We start from the raw sequence: 20,000 nt of genomic DNA on the forward strand, positions 1-20,000 counted from the left end.
GAGCCCCAGCCGCGCTCTTTGGCCTGGGGGGGTATTGGGTGCAGGGCTACTTGGATACAGGTGGCACATTCCTTACGTGTTTCTGCGGCAGGATCAGTTACTAGAGGCCTGGGCCTTTCTGTGTCTCTCGCTCTCTCACACACACACACACAAACGCACACGGATATACACACTTGTGAACAGGGAACTCCGGTAATTGTGTCAGACAGAGGGGAATTGGCTTCAATTGACCCCCATTTAGCAATGCTTTTCACTGGAGACAAAGGACATGGCCACGTGGGTCCAACACTGGAGCTTCTCTCAGTCTCTCACCCCCCCAACCCCCCCCTCCCCCCCGCGCCCTACTCTCATCATCCCTCAGTAATGTGTGTGTGTGTGTGTGTGTGTGTGTGTGTAAGAGAGAGAGAGAGAGAGAGAGAGAGAGAGAGAGAGAGAGACAAAGGCAGAGAGAGATTAGGATGAGAGAGGAAAAGACAGCAGAGGGAGAGGGATATTTCAGGGCCTAACATAACAAAACAGATGGGTGTGGCCGATCGTATTTTTATAAAACAAAATTCACTGTAGAATCCATTAAGCCCTTCTAATGGAGATATTTAAATCAGTATCTGTCATATCTGTGTGGAAGAGCTAAAGTGATTCCGTGATTTAAGATGGGGAGAATGTGAACGTATACGCAGGTGCTTGTGTGTGCAAAAGCACTATGTGTGAAGATCTCCATATATTCAAAGAGGGACGGGGACAGATTAATGGGAGAGATATTAAGAAGGAGATTGGTTGCATGTGTAAAGAGGAGCTGGCAGGACCCCCCGTGCCCTCTACGCCTTGTTCTGGCCAGAGCGGAGCTGCTGAAATGCATGCTGGGACGCAGCGGGACCCCAGGGTGCTGCTGGTAGTGAATCAGCCAGCGCAGTGACGGCAGCCCCGCGGCTGGGCGCCTGCTCTCCACTATGTTTAAAATCTCTCCTAATTAAACTTAATAGAATGTAAATTTAATTTTGGCCAAAATGGCGCGGTCCGTGCAGGCCGTTCCAATTTTGGGATTGATGGGGGCCAGCGGGAAGGTTAATTACAGACTCGATCTACTGTCCTTGCGACATAACTTGTGCTTGTTTTAATTGGAGTTTATCCGCTGCTTTCACAGGCCGCCGTCATTAAGACGGTGATTTGAGAGGACAGACCCGCTCTCTCTCTTTAGCGCTCGGATGCTACTGCCCCCTGTCTGTGGTGGGGAGAGGTGCAGCAGCGGGCGGCCCGGGGCTTCAGGCTAGGTTTATTTTGTGGGCTGCACTGCATGATGAAAGGTGGGGCTAGAGTACGAGCCCCAGCTAAGAACGGGCTCTGGAAACCGCTCCTTAATGACAGGCACGGCTAATAAAGATTTCATTTTTCACCATCTGAACACGTTTACAGTGCTCTTCTGATGCCAAAGTCAACTCAATCATTTGTTTTTAGAAGGAGAGAAAGAGAGGAGGAATAGCTTAGCTTAGGGTGTGTGTGTGTGTGTGTGTGTGTGACTCATATGCCTGTTATTTTGTGATTTAGGTGTCTCATGTATACTGTGTGTGTGTGTGTGTGTGTGTGTGTGTGTGTGTGTGTGTGTGTGTGTGTGTGTGTGTGTGTGTCCATATGCATCTGTTTACATCGCACTTGGCATGCCGGGGTGGCGTCTGGTGCTCTGGTGTGCTCTTGTCACTGGGGGCAGAGCCGTGTTTACTGGTGAAATCTTCCTCACACAATAAGGCTCCATTTCACGGTGCGTTTGTGCACATGGCCTGCCATAAATCAAAAGACAGGCAGTGAAATTAAGTGTACACTACATTAGTCAGGCTAATTAATTTTGGGACGCATCCATCCATTAGTCAGTGGGTGTGCACTGATTGGCCCTCTGTTCTATGGGACTCTCGACACCAGGGATAGTGACCCTCATCTACATCTGATAAACCAGCCCGTGAGATATGTGCGCACATGCACACACACACGCACACACACACACACACACGCACACGCACACGCACACGCACATGCACACACACAAACACACGCGCACATGCACACACACACGCACGCACGCACGCACGCACGCACGCACGCACGCACACACACACACACACACACACACACACACACATGGCTCGTTTGCAAAACCATAAATTTGTTCCTCAAATTTGTTTATATAACATGAGCTTTTTTATTTCTTGAAAGCACTGAGTTTGCACTAGACTGTATTTTTTGTGTTAAGCACCTTTGCCGTGATCAGAGGACTACTTTATAAGAGCAGTCCTTGTTATTTTTGTGTTGTGGTCATCACCTTATTATGCTAAGCATCATGATGCACTGGTAGTTCAGATAAACCCACATGATCTCTCTGATGACCTCTGCCGATACACGAGCACCATTTAGCAATGAACAAATGCTTCTTTCTTCCTCTCTCTCACTTTCTCTCTCCCTCTCTCTCCATCTCTCTCTCTCTCTCTCTCTCTCTCTCTCTCTCTCTCTCTCCATCTAACGATACCAACACAAAGCAAGGCACACACGAGGACAGCGAGAGTGGTGGCTTTGATCGGGACGTAATTAAACCAGCTGAGAGAATGAACAGCCACAGGCTTCTCTTCCTCTGGGCACCTCGCCCCTGGGCTGGCTGCTCGTGCACAATCCCGGGGCTTGGTCCCATTGTGAAGCGCCACCACGCACCATGGCGGGGCGAGGGGTGCGCCTGGCACCGGGAGCCACCGCCGCCCCTGGCCGCCGCACGCCCTCCGCACGCCCGCCCGCCCGCACGCCCGCCCACACGCCCTCCGCAAGTGACCTGCCACCCACTCTATAATGCCACCAGCCCATATATGTAGTCCCACTCATCTGGTGGGGAGTGCGTTCTCTCATTCAGCTCTTTTTGCTAAAAGTTCAGATTGGTTGCTCACACACACACACACACACACACACACACACACACACACACACACACACACACACACACACACACACACACACACACCATTAACACTGTCATGCATCTCTTCCGCTCTGCCGTCCGCCCCCTGTCCATCATTAAGCATGCCTCACTCTTTCCCTCCTGTGCTTGAACGTCCTGACTGAGATGCTTCCTTAGCCTGACACTCCTCATCCCAGCACAGCCTCCTCCAGGGGGTCCAGCTGGACACAACCCCACTGGTTTTGTCTTACTGGTTTTCGTCTCAGTAAATGTGTCTATGTTTGGGATTGAATGCCACTGTGGTCGTGCATATAGAATGCAGAGGACCTCACCACACATTTGAAGAAACCCACTGAGGGGACGTCTCAAACTGGCCCCAACAACATGCTGGGGTTTCCATCCTTTTTAATCAATACTCAGTGTTCCAAAGACACATCTGTGCACAATGACATGCAGAGGAAGTCTGTGCTGTTCAGTGTGGGAAGCTGTTAGATGTTAGATGCACTTCAGTGAGTGCGAAACAATTTGGAACATCTGAATAAATCGGTTTTTTGCTCAGTGGAGTTCGTAGAAGGTCCTGTGGCAGTCAGGAAGGACTGCAGCACTCGAGCTGAAGCGTCCAGTGTCACCTCTCTGTCTTCAGGACGCAGGGAGTCCGCCCACACCCCTACACCTCTCCTCCATCTCTCCTCCATCTCTCCACCATCTCTCCTCCATCTCTCTCAGAAGGCTGGCAGCTCTTTGGCCAGGCGGGACGGCACAGGTGCAGGGCATGGAGGAAGTGGGGTTTACTCTCTCTCTCTTCTGTGTGTGCGCGGGTGTCTGTGCACACGTGTGTGTGTGGGTTTGTGGGCACACGTGTGTGTGTGGGTTTGTGGGCACACGTGTGTGTGTGCGCGGGTGTCTGTGCACACGTGTGTGTGTGTGCGGGTGTCTGTGCACACGTGTGTGTGTGGGTTTGTGGGCACACGTGTGCAGCAGAGGTCTGTTGGAGATGGGGAGAGTGAGAGAGATCCCTTTGTGGGGGTGGTGGTGTTTCTGACTGATGTAGCAGGAGGTGTGGGGTGGTGGTGTTTCTGACTGATGTAGCAGGAGTGGAGGTGTGGGGGTGGTGGTGTTTCTGACTGATGTAGCAGGAGGTGTGGGGTGGTGGTGTTTCTGACTGATGTAGCAGGAGGTGTGGGGTGGTGGTGTTTCTGACTGATGTAGCAGGAGGTGTGGGGTGGTGGTGTTTCTGACTGATGTAGCAGGAGTGGAGGTGTGGGGTGGTGGTGTTTCTGACTGATGTAGCAGGAGGTGTGGGGTGGTGGTGTTTCTGACTGATGTAGCAGGAGGTGTGGGGTGGTGGTGTTTCTGACTGATGTAGCAGGAGGTGTGGGGTGGTGGTGTTTCTGACTGATGTAGCAGGAGGTGTGGGGTGCCATGAACACTCACTTCTCATTAGAACTCTTCCTAACACTCGTTGTCATGACTCCTGCAGACACTGAGATACCATTTAGTGTTTAGTCATTTTCTTTCTATTTTCACCACTGCTATCATTGCATATGATACGTGCAGTGATATGTGAGATGTAGGAAGAAAACAGACTATAATAGAGATATAATAGACTTTTGAATCTGAGCATTATTTAGTGCAGATCCCCAGTTGAGTGCAGAACCCCAGTTGAGTGCAGAACCCCAGTTGAGTGCAGAACCCCAGTTGAGTGCAGAACCCCAGTTGAGTGCAGAACCCCAGTTGAGTGCAGAACCCCAGTTGAGTGCAGATCCCCAGTTGAGTGCAGATCCCCAGTTGAGTGCAGATCCCCAGTTGAGTGCAGATCCCCAGTTGAGTGCAGAACCCCAGTTGAGTGCAGACCCCCAGTTGAGTGCAGATCCCCAGTTGAGTGCAGAACCCCAGTTGAGTGCAGATCCCCAGTTGAGTGCAGATCCCCAGTTGAGTGCAGACCCCCAGTTGAGTGCAGATCCCCAGTTGAGTGCAGAACCCCAGTTGAGTGCAGATCCCCAGTTGAGTGCAGACCCCCAGTTGAGTGCAGATCCCCAGTTGAGTGCTAAGTTCTTTCCCCTGCACTGTAGCGGAGCGTTAATGCCAGCTCGGGTACTCCCAGCTTTTCTACACGTCTGGCTGACTGACATTAACCACTTCTCTGTGTTCCCAGCCCCTCACAAACACGCCATCATATTTAACAGCTCCCGTTAAGTGGTGTGGTGGCGATTCATGGCCTCTCCTTCATAAAGCCCCTCCTGATTTATCTGCTCTAGCCATATTGTGGGGCCCTTCAAGGAGGAGGCGGCCCTTTGTCTCTAAGGCAGTAGAGAAACAAGGGTACTTCTCTCTCCCTCTTTCTCCTTTACATGGAGGAGATGAAGGATGGGGCCGACCTGCCTGTGAGAGGGAGGAGAGAGAGGTGAGGGGTGAGGGAGGTGAGGGAGGAGAGAGAGGTGAGGGAGGTGAGGGAGGAGAGAGAGGTGAGGGAGGTGAGGGAGGTGAGAGAGGTGAGGGAGGTGAGGGAGGAGAGAGAGGTGAGGGAGGTGAGAGAGGTGAGGGAGGAGAGAGAGGTGAGGGAGGTGAGGGAGGAGAGAGAGGTGAGAGAGGTGAGAGGTGAGGGAGGTGAGAGAGGTGAGAGAGGTGGGAGGTGAGGGAGGAGAGAGAGGTGAGAGGTGAGGGAGGTGAGAGGTGAGGGAGGTGAGGGAGGTGAGAGGTGAGGGAGGAGAGAGAGGTGAGAGGTGAGGGAGGTGAGAGAGGTGAGGGAGGTGAGGGAGGTGAGGGAGGAGAGAGAGGTGAGGGGTGAGGGAGGAGAGGGAGGTGAGAGGTGAGGGAGGTGAGAGAGGTGAGGGAGGTGAGGGAGGAGAGAGAGGTGAGAGAGGTGAGGGAGGAGAGAGAGGTGAGGGAGGTGAGAGGTGAGGGAGGAGAGAGAGGTGAGAGGTGAGGGAGGTGAGAGAGGTGGGAGGTGAGAGAGGTGAGAGGTGAGGGAGGAGAGAGAGGTGAGAGGTGAGGGAGGTGAGAGGTGAGGGAGGTGAGAGAGGTGAGAGGTGAGGGAGGTGAGAGAGGTGAGGGAGGTGAGAGAGGTGAGGGAGGAGAGAGAGGTGAGGGAGGTGAGAGAGGTGAGGGAGGTGAGAGAGGTGAGAGGTGAGGGAGGAGAGAGAGGTGAGGGAGGTGAGAGGTGAGGGAGGAGAGAGAGGTGAGGGAGGTGAGAGAGGTGAGGGAGGAGAGAGAGGTGAGGGAGGTGAGAGAGGTGAGAGAGGTGAGGGAGGTGAGAGGTGAGGGAGGTGAGAGAGGTGAGGGAGGTGAGAGAGGTGAGAGAGGTGAGGGGTGAGGGAGGAGAGAGAGGTGAGGGAGGTGAGAGGTGAGGGAGGAGAGAGGTGAGGGAGGAAAGAGAAGTGAGGGAGATGAGAGAGGTGAGGGAGATGAGAGAGGTGAGGGAGGTGAGAGAGGTGAGGGAGGAGACTTATTGCGACAGAGAGAGCTTCAGAGGGGCTGAAGGAGGGAGGACTGGGCCTCCTGCGTTCGGATCCTTGCGCCTCACCGCGTCTCCTCTCCCCTCGGGGTGCTTTTGTTCCTGATTTCATGCTATCAGAAGGGCAGCGTGTTCTCCTGCACCGGGCTGTCACCTCCACAAAGGAGCCCCAGTGGGGTCACATCCAGAGGGATGGGCATGAAAAATTGGTTTAAAAAAAGCCAATCACAAAGCCCACCCACAGGACGGTTGCCTAGTGCATCAGTGAGCACCAAGCTCTCTCTCTCTCTCTCTCTCTCTCTCTCTCTCTCTCTCTCTCTCTCTCTCTCTCTCTCTCTCTCTCTCTCTCCACCCCCTCTTGCCGGGCAGGATCACCCAGCAAGATTGGAGCGCATCATTTAAATGAATTGGTTCAAATAAATTAAAGGGTGTTGCTCAGAATGAATCATGGGCCGTTGTGTGTTGGACAGCATTGTGCTCTGTCCTTTCAGACTGTACTCTTATTGAGACGCGGACTGCCACCATCACTGCCACCCCAGACCAGCGGACACACGGAGCATTGTAGGCTCTAACAAAAGAGTTAACCTTAATGAGCATCTCACCAGCTTCGCAGACATGGACCATCTCAAGGGTGATGATTGTGGTCATCTTGAAGAATTCTAGTGGCGCAGTCGTGTGGATGCAAGGGATGAAACGCCGGTCTTCGTGCGTGGCCCAGTAAAGCTTCGTCCCCGCCACGGCGCTGGTGCCGTCCAGACGTGTCCGATCTTCTTCCTCGTTCATTCACTCTGCCCTGGCGTAGTAGAAATGCTGTGGTCAGGAATACGCTACCAGTTTGTCTCCTGGTCTTAGTTATTGGTAATCCTCAGGTCCGCAGTGTTCAGTTGCAGAAATCAAGCATGTCAGATGCAAATGGGACCGTTGATTTGACTCTTCAGTGCCAGGAACAGACCGCGAGCCCCATGTCTTGGTTCATTGTCTGTGTCACTCTTATTAGCTGTCATAACTGCTGGTGGAGGCTGTGGGCTGCCCATGAAGCAATGCTCCCTCCCATGTTCAGATCTTTGCTAACAGTTATTGACTGTTTTGTGCTGGTCTGCATTGATTAAGGGCAAAACACTAATTGTTAATTGCAGCATGCTGCCAAACTGGGCAGGGGGGGGGTCCAGACAGGCTGTGGCTCAGTCACCGGGGGGTTTACAACAGCTAAATGACTCCTGAGTCTGCTGACACTCTGGATGAAATCATTTAGTATTAAAGACCAGAACCCTGAAGGGGTAACCCTGTGCGAATTGCATGCTCTGCTGTTGAGTGGTGTTGTGTGCTCTGCTGTTGGGTGGTGTTGTGTGCTATGCTGTGTTGGGTGGTGTTGTATGTTGGGGGGTGCAATCCCAGACACACAGACCTAGTGCACTTTTGGACTATAAAGGGACATTCCACAGATAATGGGCACAATCTCTGAGAGCATTACAGTTGTAGAGAAAAGAGGACTGGGCCGTTAACAGTAAGGTAATGAAACCCTCAGTTTGGTATTGCAATGAAGATTTTATTGTATCCTGACAGTTTTTATTGTATTATTTTCTTATTATTATGTACTTTGACAGAATAAGGTTCATTAACACTGAGTTGAAGTGTTTCAGTGTGTAGTTGAAGTGTTTCAGTGTGTAGTTGAAGTGTTTGAGTGTGTAGTTGACTGCTATTAGAATCCCAATATAATCCTGATCACCTTTTACCCACTTTTATTTTAAGCATATCAACACATTTTACACTTTCATAATCGTTTCTCCTCCTCACCGTGTAACCGTATCGGGGCGAGAGCTGATGTTTGGACCTCATCAGCTATCCTCCTTGGCCACCTCTTGTCTCTTCAGAAGCTCTGCATGTCTGTTGCTGAGCTGTGAGCTGGTCGTCTGCTTTTCCTCCAGGGGGAGAGAGTTAAACAGCCTGGGGCCATCTGTGGCCCCCACGGCAGCATCTGCAGGCTGAAGCGGAGAGCAGCTTTGGAGGGGGAGCGGAGGGGAGCGGAGGGGAGCGTAGGGGAGCGTAGGGGAGCGGAGGGGAGCGTAGGGGAGCGTAGGGGAGCGGAGGGGAGCGTAGGGGAGCGTAGGGGAGCGGAGGGGAGCGGAGGGGAGCGTAGGGGAGCGGAGGGGAGCGTAGGGGAGCGTAGGGGAGCGGAGGGGAGCGTAGGGGAGCGTAGGGGAGCGTAGGGGAGCGTAGGGGAGCGGAGGGGAGCGTAGGGGAGCGTAGGGGAGCGGAGGGGAGCGTAGGGGAGCGTAGGGGAGCGGAGGGGAGCGGAGGGGAGCGGAGGGGAGCGTAGGGGAGCGGAGGGGAGCGGAGGGGAGCGTAGGGGAGCGGAGGGGAGCGGAGGGGAGCGTAGGGGAGCGGAGGGGAGCGTAGGGGAGCGGAGGGCTTCCTCGTGTTTAAGCTTCCTATTAGCTTGCTTTGTACATGTGGCACAAATGTGTCAAGAGCCTGGTGTAAAAACAATGGCCCTCTCTTACTCTGCTTAATACAGCAGGGAGGATATACACACCCCTCACTGCCTCTGCTAGACACACACACACACACACACACACACACACAATGAAGCATCTGGTGGCTTTTTCCTGTCAAGAAGTCTTTTCGCATAGCTATTGTGCATGTGTGTGTGTGTATTAGGGTGAGGGTGTTTTTTGTATTGGGGTGGGGAGGGAGAGTATATATCTATGACTTGATGTCTAGTATTAAATTAGAACATTTGATAGAATGACATATGCACATCCACTCCACATCACTATATGTTTGTGTGTGCGTGTGTGTGTGTGTGTGTGTGTGTGTGTGTGTTCGTTCGTTCATGAGATGCTTGCTCACTGCCTGATCATTGCAGGAGGGGTGCATGTGTGTGTGTGTGGAGCCCCCAGCAGTAGGAGGTCACAGGGGTCAAAATGATGAATTTTTATGGGGCTCTTGCTTGTGTTTCAGCGCTGTCCCATTCTCCGCGCGCTGCACTGCCTCTCAAAGCCTACCGGGCCCGCCAATTTGTCCTGCAGAGCCCTAGAGAATGGGCCTGTTTAGGCCTTAAATACCAGAGGGAAAACACACACACACACACACACACACACACACACACACACACACACACACACACACACACACACACACACACACACACACACACACACACACACACAACTTCACTGACTCTGTCCTCCATCCCTGTTGTCCTATGATAATTTGTGACCTGTCCATTCTGTGCGAGGAGACCAAATGCCCAGGACCCCGAGCTAGCGGAGACACGTCCCACACCCCCCACGCTGTCCCTCATTGTTTTAGAGGGCTTTCCCAGATGTTCCAATGACCAGGATGAATAGGGGGGGGGGCATCTCTGAGTCCTGTACACACCCCTTTCTCCTGCCCTCTGTTCACACCCCCCTCCTCCGTGGCTGCATCAAGCTCCAGCTATCCCTTCATCACAAGCAGGTGGTTAGACATGTGCAGGTGGGTGTAGGTGGGTGTAGGTGTGTGCAGGTGTGTATGTATGTATAGGTGTGTTAAGGTGGATGTAGGTGCACGCTGCTGTGTGCAGTTGTGTGTATGTGTGTGGGTACAGTGGGTCATGAGGACTTTGAGCTGTAGATCTGTTGTTGACGGGCTCTTGTGGTGAAGCCTCTGTAAATTTTATTTTTCTTTCCTTTCTCTCTTTTTTTTCTATTTTTCTTTTCCCCTTTTTCTTCTCTCACTGTCATCCTCTCTCAAGTAGTGTTCCCCAGTGTAACTGCCCGTAAGAATGTCTCTCTAAAGCTGCAGAATTCTGTAGAACCTTCTGCAAGATCTTAGCCTGTTCCTCCAGAGTGGAAGCAGCATGTTAGCATTGATTCCAGCCTGCGTGACTCTGTAGGAGGCCTGCAGGAGATGTCTTTATCGGGAACACGCGTGTGCTCGGGGCTGGGTGGGTGGGTCTGGGGAGGCTGTGGAGCTGAGGAGCGTTGGCTCTTACCCAGGACTGGCACCAGTATGAGGGAGTTGGCAGCCCTGTATGGGCTACAGTGGGAAAACATTGGCAGGTCATGACAATACCAGTGTGACTGCTGACACCGGTGGTCCGGCCCGCCCGGTGGACTGATGGAGAAGCATTCTGAATACAGTATCACAGAGACCCATCTCTCTCTCTCCCTCTCTCTCTCTCTCTCTCTCTCTCTCTCACACACACACACACACACATGGGCAGGCACACACACACACACACACACACACACACACACTTTTTTCTCTAATTGAGACCTAATCGCAGTGCTCCCTAAATGCTCACAATAGCTCATCATTTTGGTGTAATGACTGAGAGAGATGTGATAGGACGAATTATGAGCAGCAGATCAATAGCGTCAGGCCTGAGAGATGCGGGTCGGTTCTGGGCGTAGGCTGTGGATCTGGTGTCAGCTCGGTGGAGTTTCAGCGTACGTCTGTCAGACACGTTATTCCACAGCCTGGAGTCCAGCTGCAGCCATTAGTGGCTGGTCCAGCCATTCCAGAAATAATGCAACAGGTTTATTAACAGATTTTTTTAAAGCAGGTTTGTATGCAGCAGGTTTATTTTTTGTTGGGTAAACTGAACGCTGAGATACTGTTAGGGAGCTAAACATGGAGTGTCTGGGTTGAAACACGTATTTAGAGCAGCAGATACAGCAGGCCTGTGCCCCTGCCCTTCTCCTTAACAACCCCCACCCAATCCTGCCCCTCCCTGCCCCGCCCTGACCTGCCCTGGTGGTGCTCCTGGTGGTGGAGAGGTGCTCCTAGTGGTGGAGAGATGTTCCTGGTGGTGGAGAGATGTTCCTGGTGGTGTAGAGGTGTTCCTGGTGGTGGAGAGGTGTTCCTGGTGGTGGAGAGATGTTCCTGGTGGTGGAGAGGTGCTCCTGGTGGTGTAGAGGTGTTCCTGGTGGTGGAGAGGTGTTCCTGGTGGTGGAGAGATGTTCCTGGTGGTGGAGAGGTGCTCCTGGTGGTGTAGAGGTGTTCCTGGTGGTGGAGAGGTGTTCCTGGTGGTGTAGAGATGCTCCTGGTGGTGTAGAGATGCTCCTGGTGGTGTAGAGATGCTCCTGGTGGTGGAGAGATGTTTCTGGTGGTGGAGAGGTGTTCCTGGTGGTGGAGAGGTGTCCCTGGCATGCTCAGTACAGGCAGGAGAATCCCAGACACCCATAGCTCATCTGCCCCTCCACCCCCAACCCTCCCCCTGCATTACTCTCTGTGACTATTGTTCATGAATGATCCAGAAAGCTTCCTGGGGCAAGTTAATGAATGGTCTTCAGCTGTTCTGAGGTCAGTGCGGTGGCTACTTCTATAATTTTGTAGATATGAGCACCTGGGCCCTTCTATTAAAAAGCCTATAAGCAGTAACATTGGGTCCTCATTTATCAAATGACTTCTAACAGTGATGTAAAATAGTGTGTGTAAATTTGGAGGAGGGAGCGGTCATTCAGCCTGCTGATACGTTATTGTGATTAGCAGTGTCATCGTCTCTTGGCGGACCCTGTGCTCAGTGGATTATGGCAGTCATTTGAACATGAATGGATCTGGAACTTCTGCGCTTGTAAATGGCTGCACATTGTTCCAGTAAGTCTGCTGTGGTCTGCTATGAAACACGCATGGCTGGCTGAGTCTTCAGCCAAGAGACCGACACAAGGAAAGGTTTCCTGTGTCCAGAGTCCACAGACAAGCCCTCAGTGAAGTCGCTCACATGACCGCCTCCTTCGGGAAACGTTTCGCGGCGGGTATTTCCTTTCTCATTTCGGCTGACGTTGTTTAAGACAAGTTCAGATTCCCTGACCCTGCTTTCAGTCAATGAATCGATGTGGCTAACAGCTCGGGTCTTAGTCAGCAGCCATTACACACAAAGGGAAGTGAGAGGAATTCCCAGAGTCTTGCTGGTCCGTGCGGCTCCGTGGCTGAGGCGGGCTGAGGGGACCTGGCCTTGCCTTGCTTGGAGGCTCTTTTCTTGGGTTTATTCATTGGCCAAAGCAGCTTTAGTGCAGTGAGGCGCATGACTATGAGGTGGTCAGCACTGCGGCCCCAGTGTCACTTACACCCAAATGAGCAAAAGATAGAGCGGTTTGTTAGCGCTTTAGAAAAGCACTTTAGAAAAGGAGAGACAGAGGGAGACGGAGCTGGGGAGATGGAGGGAGAGGGTAGGAGGGAGGGAGAGAGGGAGGGAGGGAAGGAAGAAGGTCTGCTCTCTTTTCTGCCGATGTTTGTTTTAAGCTGCGGTGCGCCTCCGTGGGCTTTGCTGGCCTGATTTGTGACATTTCATTCTAAACGGTCCCTTTTCTCTTCTTTCCACTGTTATATTGGCTTGACCTGATTAACTAATCTGTGCTTTGAATTTCAATCAGGCCTGTGGGATGGGAACCGACAGCACTGGCCTCACCTCATTCACCAGTCTTCAAACACAGATGGCCGAATGTTTAACTAATTGTTAAAAGACCTGACAAAAGGGATCTTAGTCATGCGTGCGCTCATCGGGGGTCGCTAGAATGCAGGACAAAATGAGGACCACAGGGAGATGACAGGACTTTTGTCTGTGCTTCTTCAAAATCATTAAAATGGGCCGTGGGTAATTTGGGAGGTTTTAAATCATGCAACGCGTGTGTACATGTGTGTGCGCACACGTGTGTGCGTGTGTTTGCGCGCGGTGTGTGTGTGTGTGTGTGAGAACTCTGAAGAATGTTATAGTAAAAAGTTCTGAGAATAGTAGCATTCTTGTTCTTTGTCCTTTCGTTTGGAGGTTTCTAGTTCTGAATTTTGTCAGCATATTATGTTACAGGAAGTGTTTGTGTTCCTGCTAGTCCTGTGATTGGTTCTACTCAAACACCACGCCTGTGCTAGAACCCTTACTCCGTACGTCTTCCCCATTAGCTCACACCCCTCTCCTCCCAACCGAGAGATGTTCTTAATTCTCTCCCTCTCTCACTCACCCCCCACCCCCCCCCCCCCCCCCCCCCCCCCCCCCACCCCCTCCAGAGTCTGTGTTCCACGGCCACTATGCAGACGGTCAGAGCAGCAGACACCAATGAAGTGGACAAGCTCATATTCAAAGAGTCGGATAATGACCGCAAGGTGAAACATGAACCCTCCCACACACACACACACAGCCAACACACACACACACAGCCACACACACACACACACACACACACACACCACACACACACAAACCATTATTTTATGTCTGCTTCACAGCCTGACACTATTCATTCTTGTGTCACACTGTGTCACCCTGAGCCTTTACCAAAGAGTGAAGAACACATGGTTTTGCTGGGCTCATGATAGTGCCCCATTCATAATCTCAAACCTGTGCTGTTTGGACGTGACACACTCCTATTAGAAGATCATTATATATCATAGTCACATGAATTTCATCTTGGGAGGGTGGTTGTATGTAGTCTGAATGTCTCACTATGGTGTGTGGTTATAAGCAGTTTTAGACACCTAGCACTCTTCATTGACCTTTGAACCTTGCTTGTCCCTGATTCACTCTTTGCTTGTATCTGCCTCTCACAGGTTGTGCTACAACTCGAAAAGAAGCTTTTTAACTATATTAACCAGGATGTTTTCCGGGAAAACAATGGAATGCTGGTAAGTTTTTTTGTGTGTGTGTGTGTCTGTGTCTGTGTCTGTGTCTGTGTGTGTGTGTGTGTGTGTGTGTGTGTGTGTGTGTGTGTGTGTGTGTGTGTGTGTGTGCGTGTTTTTATTACAGTGCTTTATAAATTTGCATTCTATAGATGCTTCAAGGAGGAACAATTGTTGCATCATAAGTTTGTAGGTGTTGGTAGTTGCACATTTGTTAAGAAGTCCCTGTGTGTTGTTCGCCACATGTGAAGGCACGCCTGAAGTCTTCTTGCTGAGGTCAGTCCAGTGCTCTGACCTCTAAGGTCATGACCTCACACCACTGCTTCTGTTAGGACGTGACTCTTCTCACCTGCACCTATCAGAGAGAGCAAATGTGTGTGCTTGCTGGAGTGTGTTATAGCCCTGGCTCTATATTCAGTCTGTGTAAAGGAGCAGAGCTCTGTGTGTGTGTGTGTGTGTGTGTGTGTGTGTGTGTGTGTGTGTGTGTGTGTGGGTGTGGGTGTGGGTGTGGGTGTGGGTGTGGGTGTGTGCGCGTGCAGTGCATGTTTTACATGACTGGAGAGCGGTTAGATAAATGAGGGAATAGCTCATGAGAGATAATCTGATGGTCATGCTCTGGTTAAACACACTGTCTTATGAGCCTTATAAAACAAACTACCTTTCCAGAACGACAAATGTCTTCTTCCTCCAGAATAAATAAATAAATAAAAATCTATTGCATCCTTCATCAACTGCTGGACTTGTACCAGCTTGACAGGAATTTAATTCGAGGCAGCTCTTGAAAATAATTATTGTATTTTGAGAGGAGTAATCATTGGTGAGGACATGATTGAATGTGTCCATGCCTATTGACTTTTGCTATGATTAATAGCTTTGTTTAGTCGATATTCCCATCGAAATTGTATAATTAATTATCCGGGTGGCTGTCAGGCGCAGAGGATGGAGAGCTCTGATGAGGATTTGGGAAGATTAAATTTTCCGGAGACCGTTGCGTTGAGGGGGGCGCGAGGCTCCCTGCAGGGGGGTGAGTGTGTGTGTGTGTGTGTGTGTGTGTGTGTGTGTGTGTGTGTGTGTGTGTGTGTGTGTGTGTGTGCCGACCAAGGCGTTCAGAAGACGCGGTTTTGCACTAAGTGTGCCCCCAGCCTCCCGGTGTCTGCTCTCCCCCCCTCCCTGTTTCAGTCCTATTGATTTTGTTTCAGTATCTCTTTATTGTAACTTTATCTGCTGGAGCTGCCTGGCCAGTGGGATGGGAGGAGGAGAGCTCGGTGGGGAGGGAGGGAGGGAGCGAGTGATAAACTTTTCTGTCACACTCCTCATGCTTTTTGCGTCCGTCACCGATGCATCGCTCAGACCGCAAGTTTTTAAGAGTAGAAAATATATAAATAATGTGCTGCTTGCACATGTGCCTCCATATTTTATCTGTCTGCCAGTACGAGAAGACTCACAACCCCTGTCTTAATCTAATGTGACCCCAGTGTAAGAGGAGTCATAATCCCTGTCTTAATCTAATGTGACCCCAGTGTAAGAGGAGTTACAAGCCATGTGTTTAATCTAATATGACTCCACTGTAAGAAGTCATAATCCCCGTGTTAATGTAATAGGACTCCAGTGTACGAAGAGTCATAACCCCCTGTGCTAATCTAATGAAAGTTTACCGCTGGAGGACTCACATTCCCTGGGTTAATCTAATATGACCCCAGTGTAAGAACACTCACACTGGGGTTGCATAAGAGTATCAAACTGGTTGTAAGACTCAAACCTTGTGCTAAGCTAATGTGAACCCAGTGTAAGACTCAACCCCTGTGCTAATCTAATATGACCCCAGTATAAAACTCAAACCCTGTGCTAATCTAATGTGACCGCAGTGTAAAACTCAACCCCTGTGTTAATCTAATACGACCCCAGTGTAAGATTCAACCACTGTGCTAATCTAATATGACCCCAGTGTGAGACTCAACCCCTGTGCTAATCTAATGTGACCGCAGTGTAAAATTCAGCCCCTGTGTTAATCTAATGCGATCCTAGCACAGGCTTGAATGTGTGGGGGTTCCGTGTAAATATATAACACAATATTTTTTGTGCTTGTGTGTTAGTTCCGATTACTGTATTTTCATCGTCATCATGATATGAACATGTGCAAAAAGCATGAATAAGATGCGATTAATAAAAAAAAAAATCAAATGCATTGCACTTGTAGATAAAATGTGGTTTCTTATTCTTATCATTCGCACCATTTGTCCAATGAGACGTAGCCCCATCTAGCCGTGGGTTATGTTTTGCTGTTTGTAAGTCTTGTTTGTTGTTTTCGTGACAGTTGAATGTTACTTCAGCTTTATTTTGTTCCCCTTAGTGAGCGTTCATGTTCGGTTTCGTTTTACTCCGTTTACATGAATTATTTCAGTCGGAGACGCATGTTAGCTGCCCTCCTTTTTCATAAACACTGAGCTTAGAAGAAAGCATTTTTAAACGGGAGTTTTTTTTTTAAGGCACAGGAGTAATTAAAGTTATAGTTACATTCTCTTATTTCAGTTAATGTTTTTAATTGGTTGGGTATTCATTTTATTCTGTGAAAATGTTACCTGTATACCTGTTAACGGAGAAAGGCATAGTAACTGTATAGCTAGTATGGGCACTTAAATTAATGCTTTGTTCTTTTATCACCAGTCATATCAGTGTTGAACTCATCGCACATTGCACGTTTTCGCCACATCGTGCAGACCTGCTGTGTGTGATCGTTGTATTGGCTGAGGTGTTTAAGTCTCTGTGAAATGCTTTTATTGATACAAATACATATGTTCTTTGGACCTGATCTCAGCTATGATTCTGGTATACGGCATGCCTTCTAAAATGGCTTAGTTGAACGTGAAAGGGGCCGAAACTTTACAAAAGTTGGTCAAAAATCAAGTGCTTGAAATATCTCGCAAAATATGTAGCATACCTTAATATCTACCTAAACCATAAGCGATTGTTTACAGTATGAAACTTCTGCTGTGTTGAATTATATGTCCTGAACGAGTTTTTATTTAAAATCACATTCACAATGACGCACGCAAAGGCAGGTTGTGTCGAGTGATGGTATCCTGTCATGCGGGAAGTGTTGGGGAGGTGAACACCACCCAGCACATCGTTTTGACACTAAATAATGAATCCATCATAGAAGCGGCGGGCTGATATTGGCTGTGCAACGACGCCAAAATGTGCAGCGTAAAAATCAAATTAAATGACCTCTCACCCTGCTCTTATTGATGGCATTTAATGGCGGCAGGTGTTGTCAGAGCTGCATTTGGCAATGTATAAATCAAAGCACAATTATGGCAGGCGACATGGAATCAGCCAGGAGACGTTTTATACAGTTCTCATGGAAAAGCTCTTCTCCTCAGTAATCATGGGAGCATGATTTACACTGCTGAGTCTATTGAAGCAAAGTGAAGATTTTGAGCGAGTGCTGAGTCTAACACCCCCCCGCCCCCCCTTTGAGCCGCTGCTGACTGTGGTAAAGGCCCCCCCTTCAGCGTGGTTCTCTGTGAGGCCTTGTCTAGCTGTAGTGGCCCTGTGATCTTCCCCACTGCCTTCTCTAACCTCAAGGTCAGCGCAAGCTGACAAACGGCTTGCGGCCCATAATGCACTGGGCCCTTGAACTTGTGGGATGCTCCTTTTTTTGCAGCTCACCTATCAGACCAGCAAATCATTCTGCTTAATTGAGCCACGATGAAATGTAGCGTGAAATTTCAGCCCTCACGTTCTCCTGTCTGTCCCTCCGCTGCTAAATGAATTACTCAATATTAGCTTCAGACACATGCACACCCTGATGTGCACATATTCACAAGCACACACACACACACACACACACACACACACACACACACACACACACACGCTCACGCTCACATTCATAACAAAGCAGAAGCTCTCTAGGATTACTTACCTGATTGCCTTTAAAAAATGCTGTGCTTAATTTCATTCAGTGTTCAGCTAGCTTTAATGCTAAATTGAGAAACCTGCCTTAAACAAGATGCGCACACACACACACACACACACACACACACACACACACACATTCTCTCTTTCTCCTCCACTCTCAACATACTCAGTGTCCTTCTCTTATACATAAGCAGGATTCATTTCATATATGCACTCTAGCATATAGACATATAGTGTCTGTGTGTGCATACGTGCGCGCGTGTGTGTGGGTGTGTTTGTGTGTCCAACTCTGGTAATGTGATGAATGCTTCTTATATGCCCTCCTGAACTACAGAGACAGCCTGAACACCTCACCGCCTGCACCAGTAATAACCAATACACACACACGCACAAATACACACAAAAATGTTAGTGTTTCAGACCAACACAACCATTATGTAAACAAATTCTAGAGCATATTTATTTTCACAGATAGCTGTCACACACACACACACACACACACACACACACACACACACACACACACACACACACACGCGCGCACACAGATGAGGCATTGATGCAGGTGTCAGTTGTACCTGTTGGTCTCTCTCTTAATTAATGTGTACACACACAGGCTAATTATTCTGCTCAGCTTTGATTAATGGCTTTGGTCTGTCTCAGTCATCCCTGCATCACAGACAGGTCTGCTCCCTCTGAGGATGTGCAGCTGGGAGCAACCATGATTGATGAACACTCCACACACACACACACACACACACACACACACTCACACACACACACACACACAGCTACGGTTAGGAAACACATTTACTGTCATGTATGTTCATGAAACACAGTATCAAAAGACACACACGTATACTATGCGCTCCGTTAGCAGACTTGGACAAAGCGATTGTAAAACCACCTCCATCACTACAAAGACCCAAACGCAGGCCTTCCGATGCCTTATCTGAGCCCCAGCTGGGACATCACGCCTGGGCATCAGCCTCCTGCTCACGTCCCTCTCTCTGCCTCTCTCTCCCTCTCGTTTCAGCTATTAGAGTTTGACAAAGAGCTGTCTGTCTTTAAGGAACGCCTGCACGAGCTGGAGATCTCATTTCCTCCCAGGTACGTTCTCCCCTCTCACATCACCTCAGCCGCGCCGTCTGCACCTCGGACCGAGCGCTGCTCCGTCGTGCCCGCCCAGATCCGACGGCTGCAGTTTCACTAACTCTACAAACAAGCGTGAAAGTTTGGGGTTCTGACATGGGCGCCCAGAGACGGCGCTCGCTGACGCTGCGAGGACGAGTCGTTGCATCACTGATGGGACACAATGCAGATGTTGTACATTCTGTCCTGCACAACGTCTGAAGTGCGTTATTGTTTCCCAGCCCTGGAAACATGTATGAGTCATGAAGGCTGCATTGAAGTGGAAGCCAGCGATAAAGCCTTTGTTTTCTGTCCATGGCTCTCTGCTCTCCTGCGCTGTTGTCTGGCGTTTGTGTGGACGTAGACCTGCTCTCCTGCGCTGGTGTCTGGCGTTTGTGTGGACGTAGACCTGCTCTCCTGCGCTGGTATCTGCCGTTTGTGTGGACGTAGACCTGCTCTCCTGCGCTGGTGTCTGGCGTTTGTGTGGACGTAGACCTGCTCTCCTGCGCTGGTATCTGGCGTTTGTGTGGACGTAGACCTGCTCTCCTGCGCTGGTGTCTGGCGTTTGTGTGGACGTAGACCTGCTCTCCTGCGCTGGTATCTGGCGTTTGTGTGGACGTAGACCTGCTCTCCTGCGCTGGTATCGGGCGTTTGTGTGGACGTGGACCTGCTCTCCTGCGCTGGTATCGGGCGTTTGTGTGGACGTAGACCTGCTCTCCTGCGCTGGTATCGGGCGTTTGTGTGGACGTAGACCTGCTCTCCTGCGCTGGTATCGGGCGTTTGTGTGGACGTAGACCTGCTCTCCTGCGCTGGTATCGGGCGTTTGTGTGGACGTAGACCTGCTCTCCTGCGCTGGTATCGGGCGTTTGTGTGGACGTAGACCTGCTCTCCTGCGCTGGTATCGGGCGTTTGTGTGGACGTAGACCTGCTCTCCTGCGCTGGTATCGGGCGTTTGTGTGGACGTAGACC

The 20,000-nt window shown here is 50.2% G+C and overlaps 1 protein-coding gene across 1 annotated transcript in view; it reads left to right on the forward strand.

The window, feature by feature from the left end:
* inpp5a (inositol polyphosphate-5-phosphatase A) overlaps positions 1–20,000 on the forward strand; it is a 112,709-nt gene that overhangs the window by 78,387 nt on the left and 14,322 nt on the right. The window contains 3 exon segments of the mRNA XM_076974252.1: positions 13,371–13,466; positions 13,911–13,985; positions 18,937–19,010. Of these exon segments, the coding sequence (XP_076830367.1) occupies positions 13,371–13,466; positions 13,911–13,985; positions 18,937–19,010 (245 nt within the window).

The sequence above is a fragment of the Brachyhypopomus gauderio genome, chromosome 15 (genome assembly GCF_052324685.1).
Source record: "Brachyhypopomus gauderio isolate BG-103 chromosome 15, BGAUD_0.2, whole genome shotgun sequence".
In the NCBI taxonomy this organism is placed as follows: domain Eukaryota; kingdom Metazoa; phylum Chordata; class Actinopteri; order Gymnotiformes; family Hypopomidae; genus Brachyhypopomus; species Brachyhypopomus gauderio.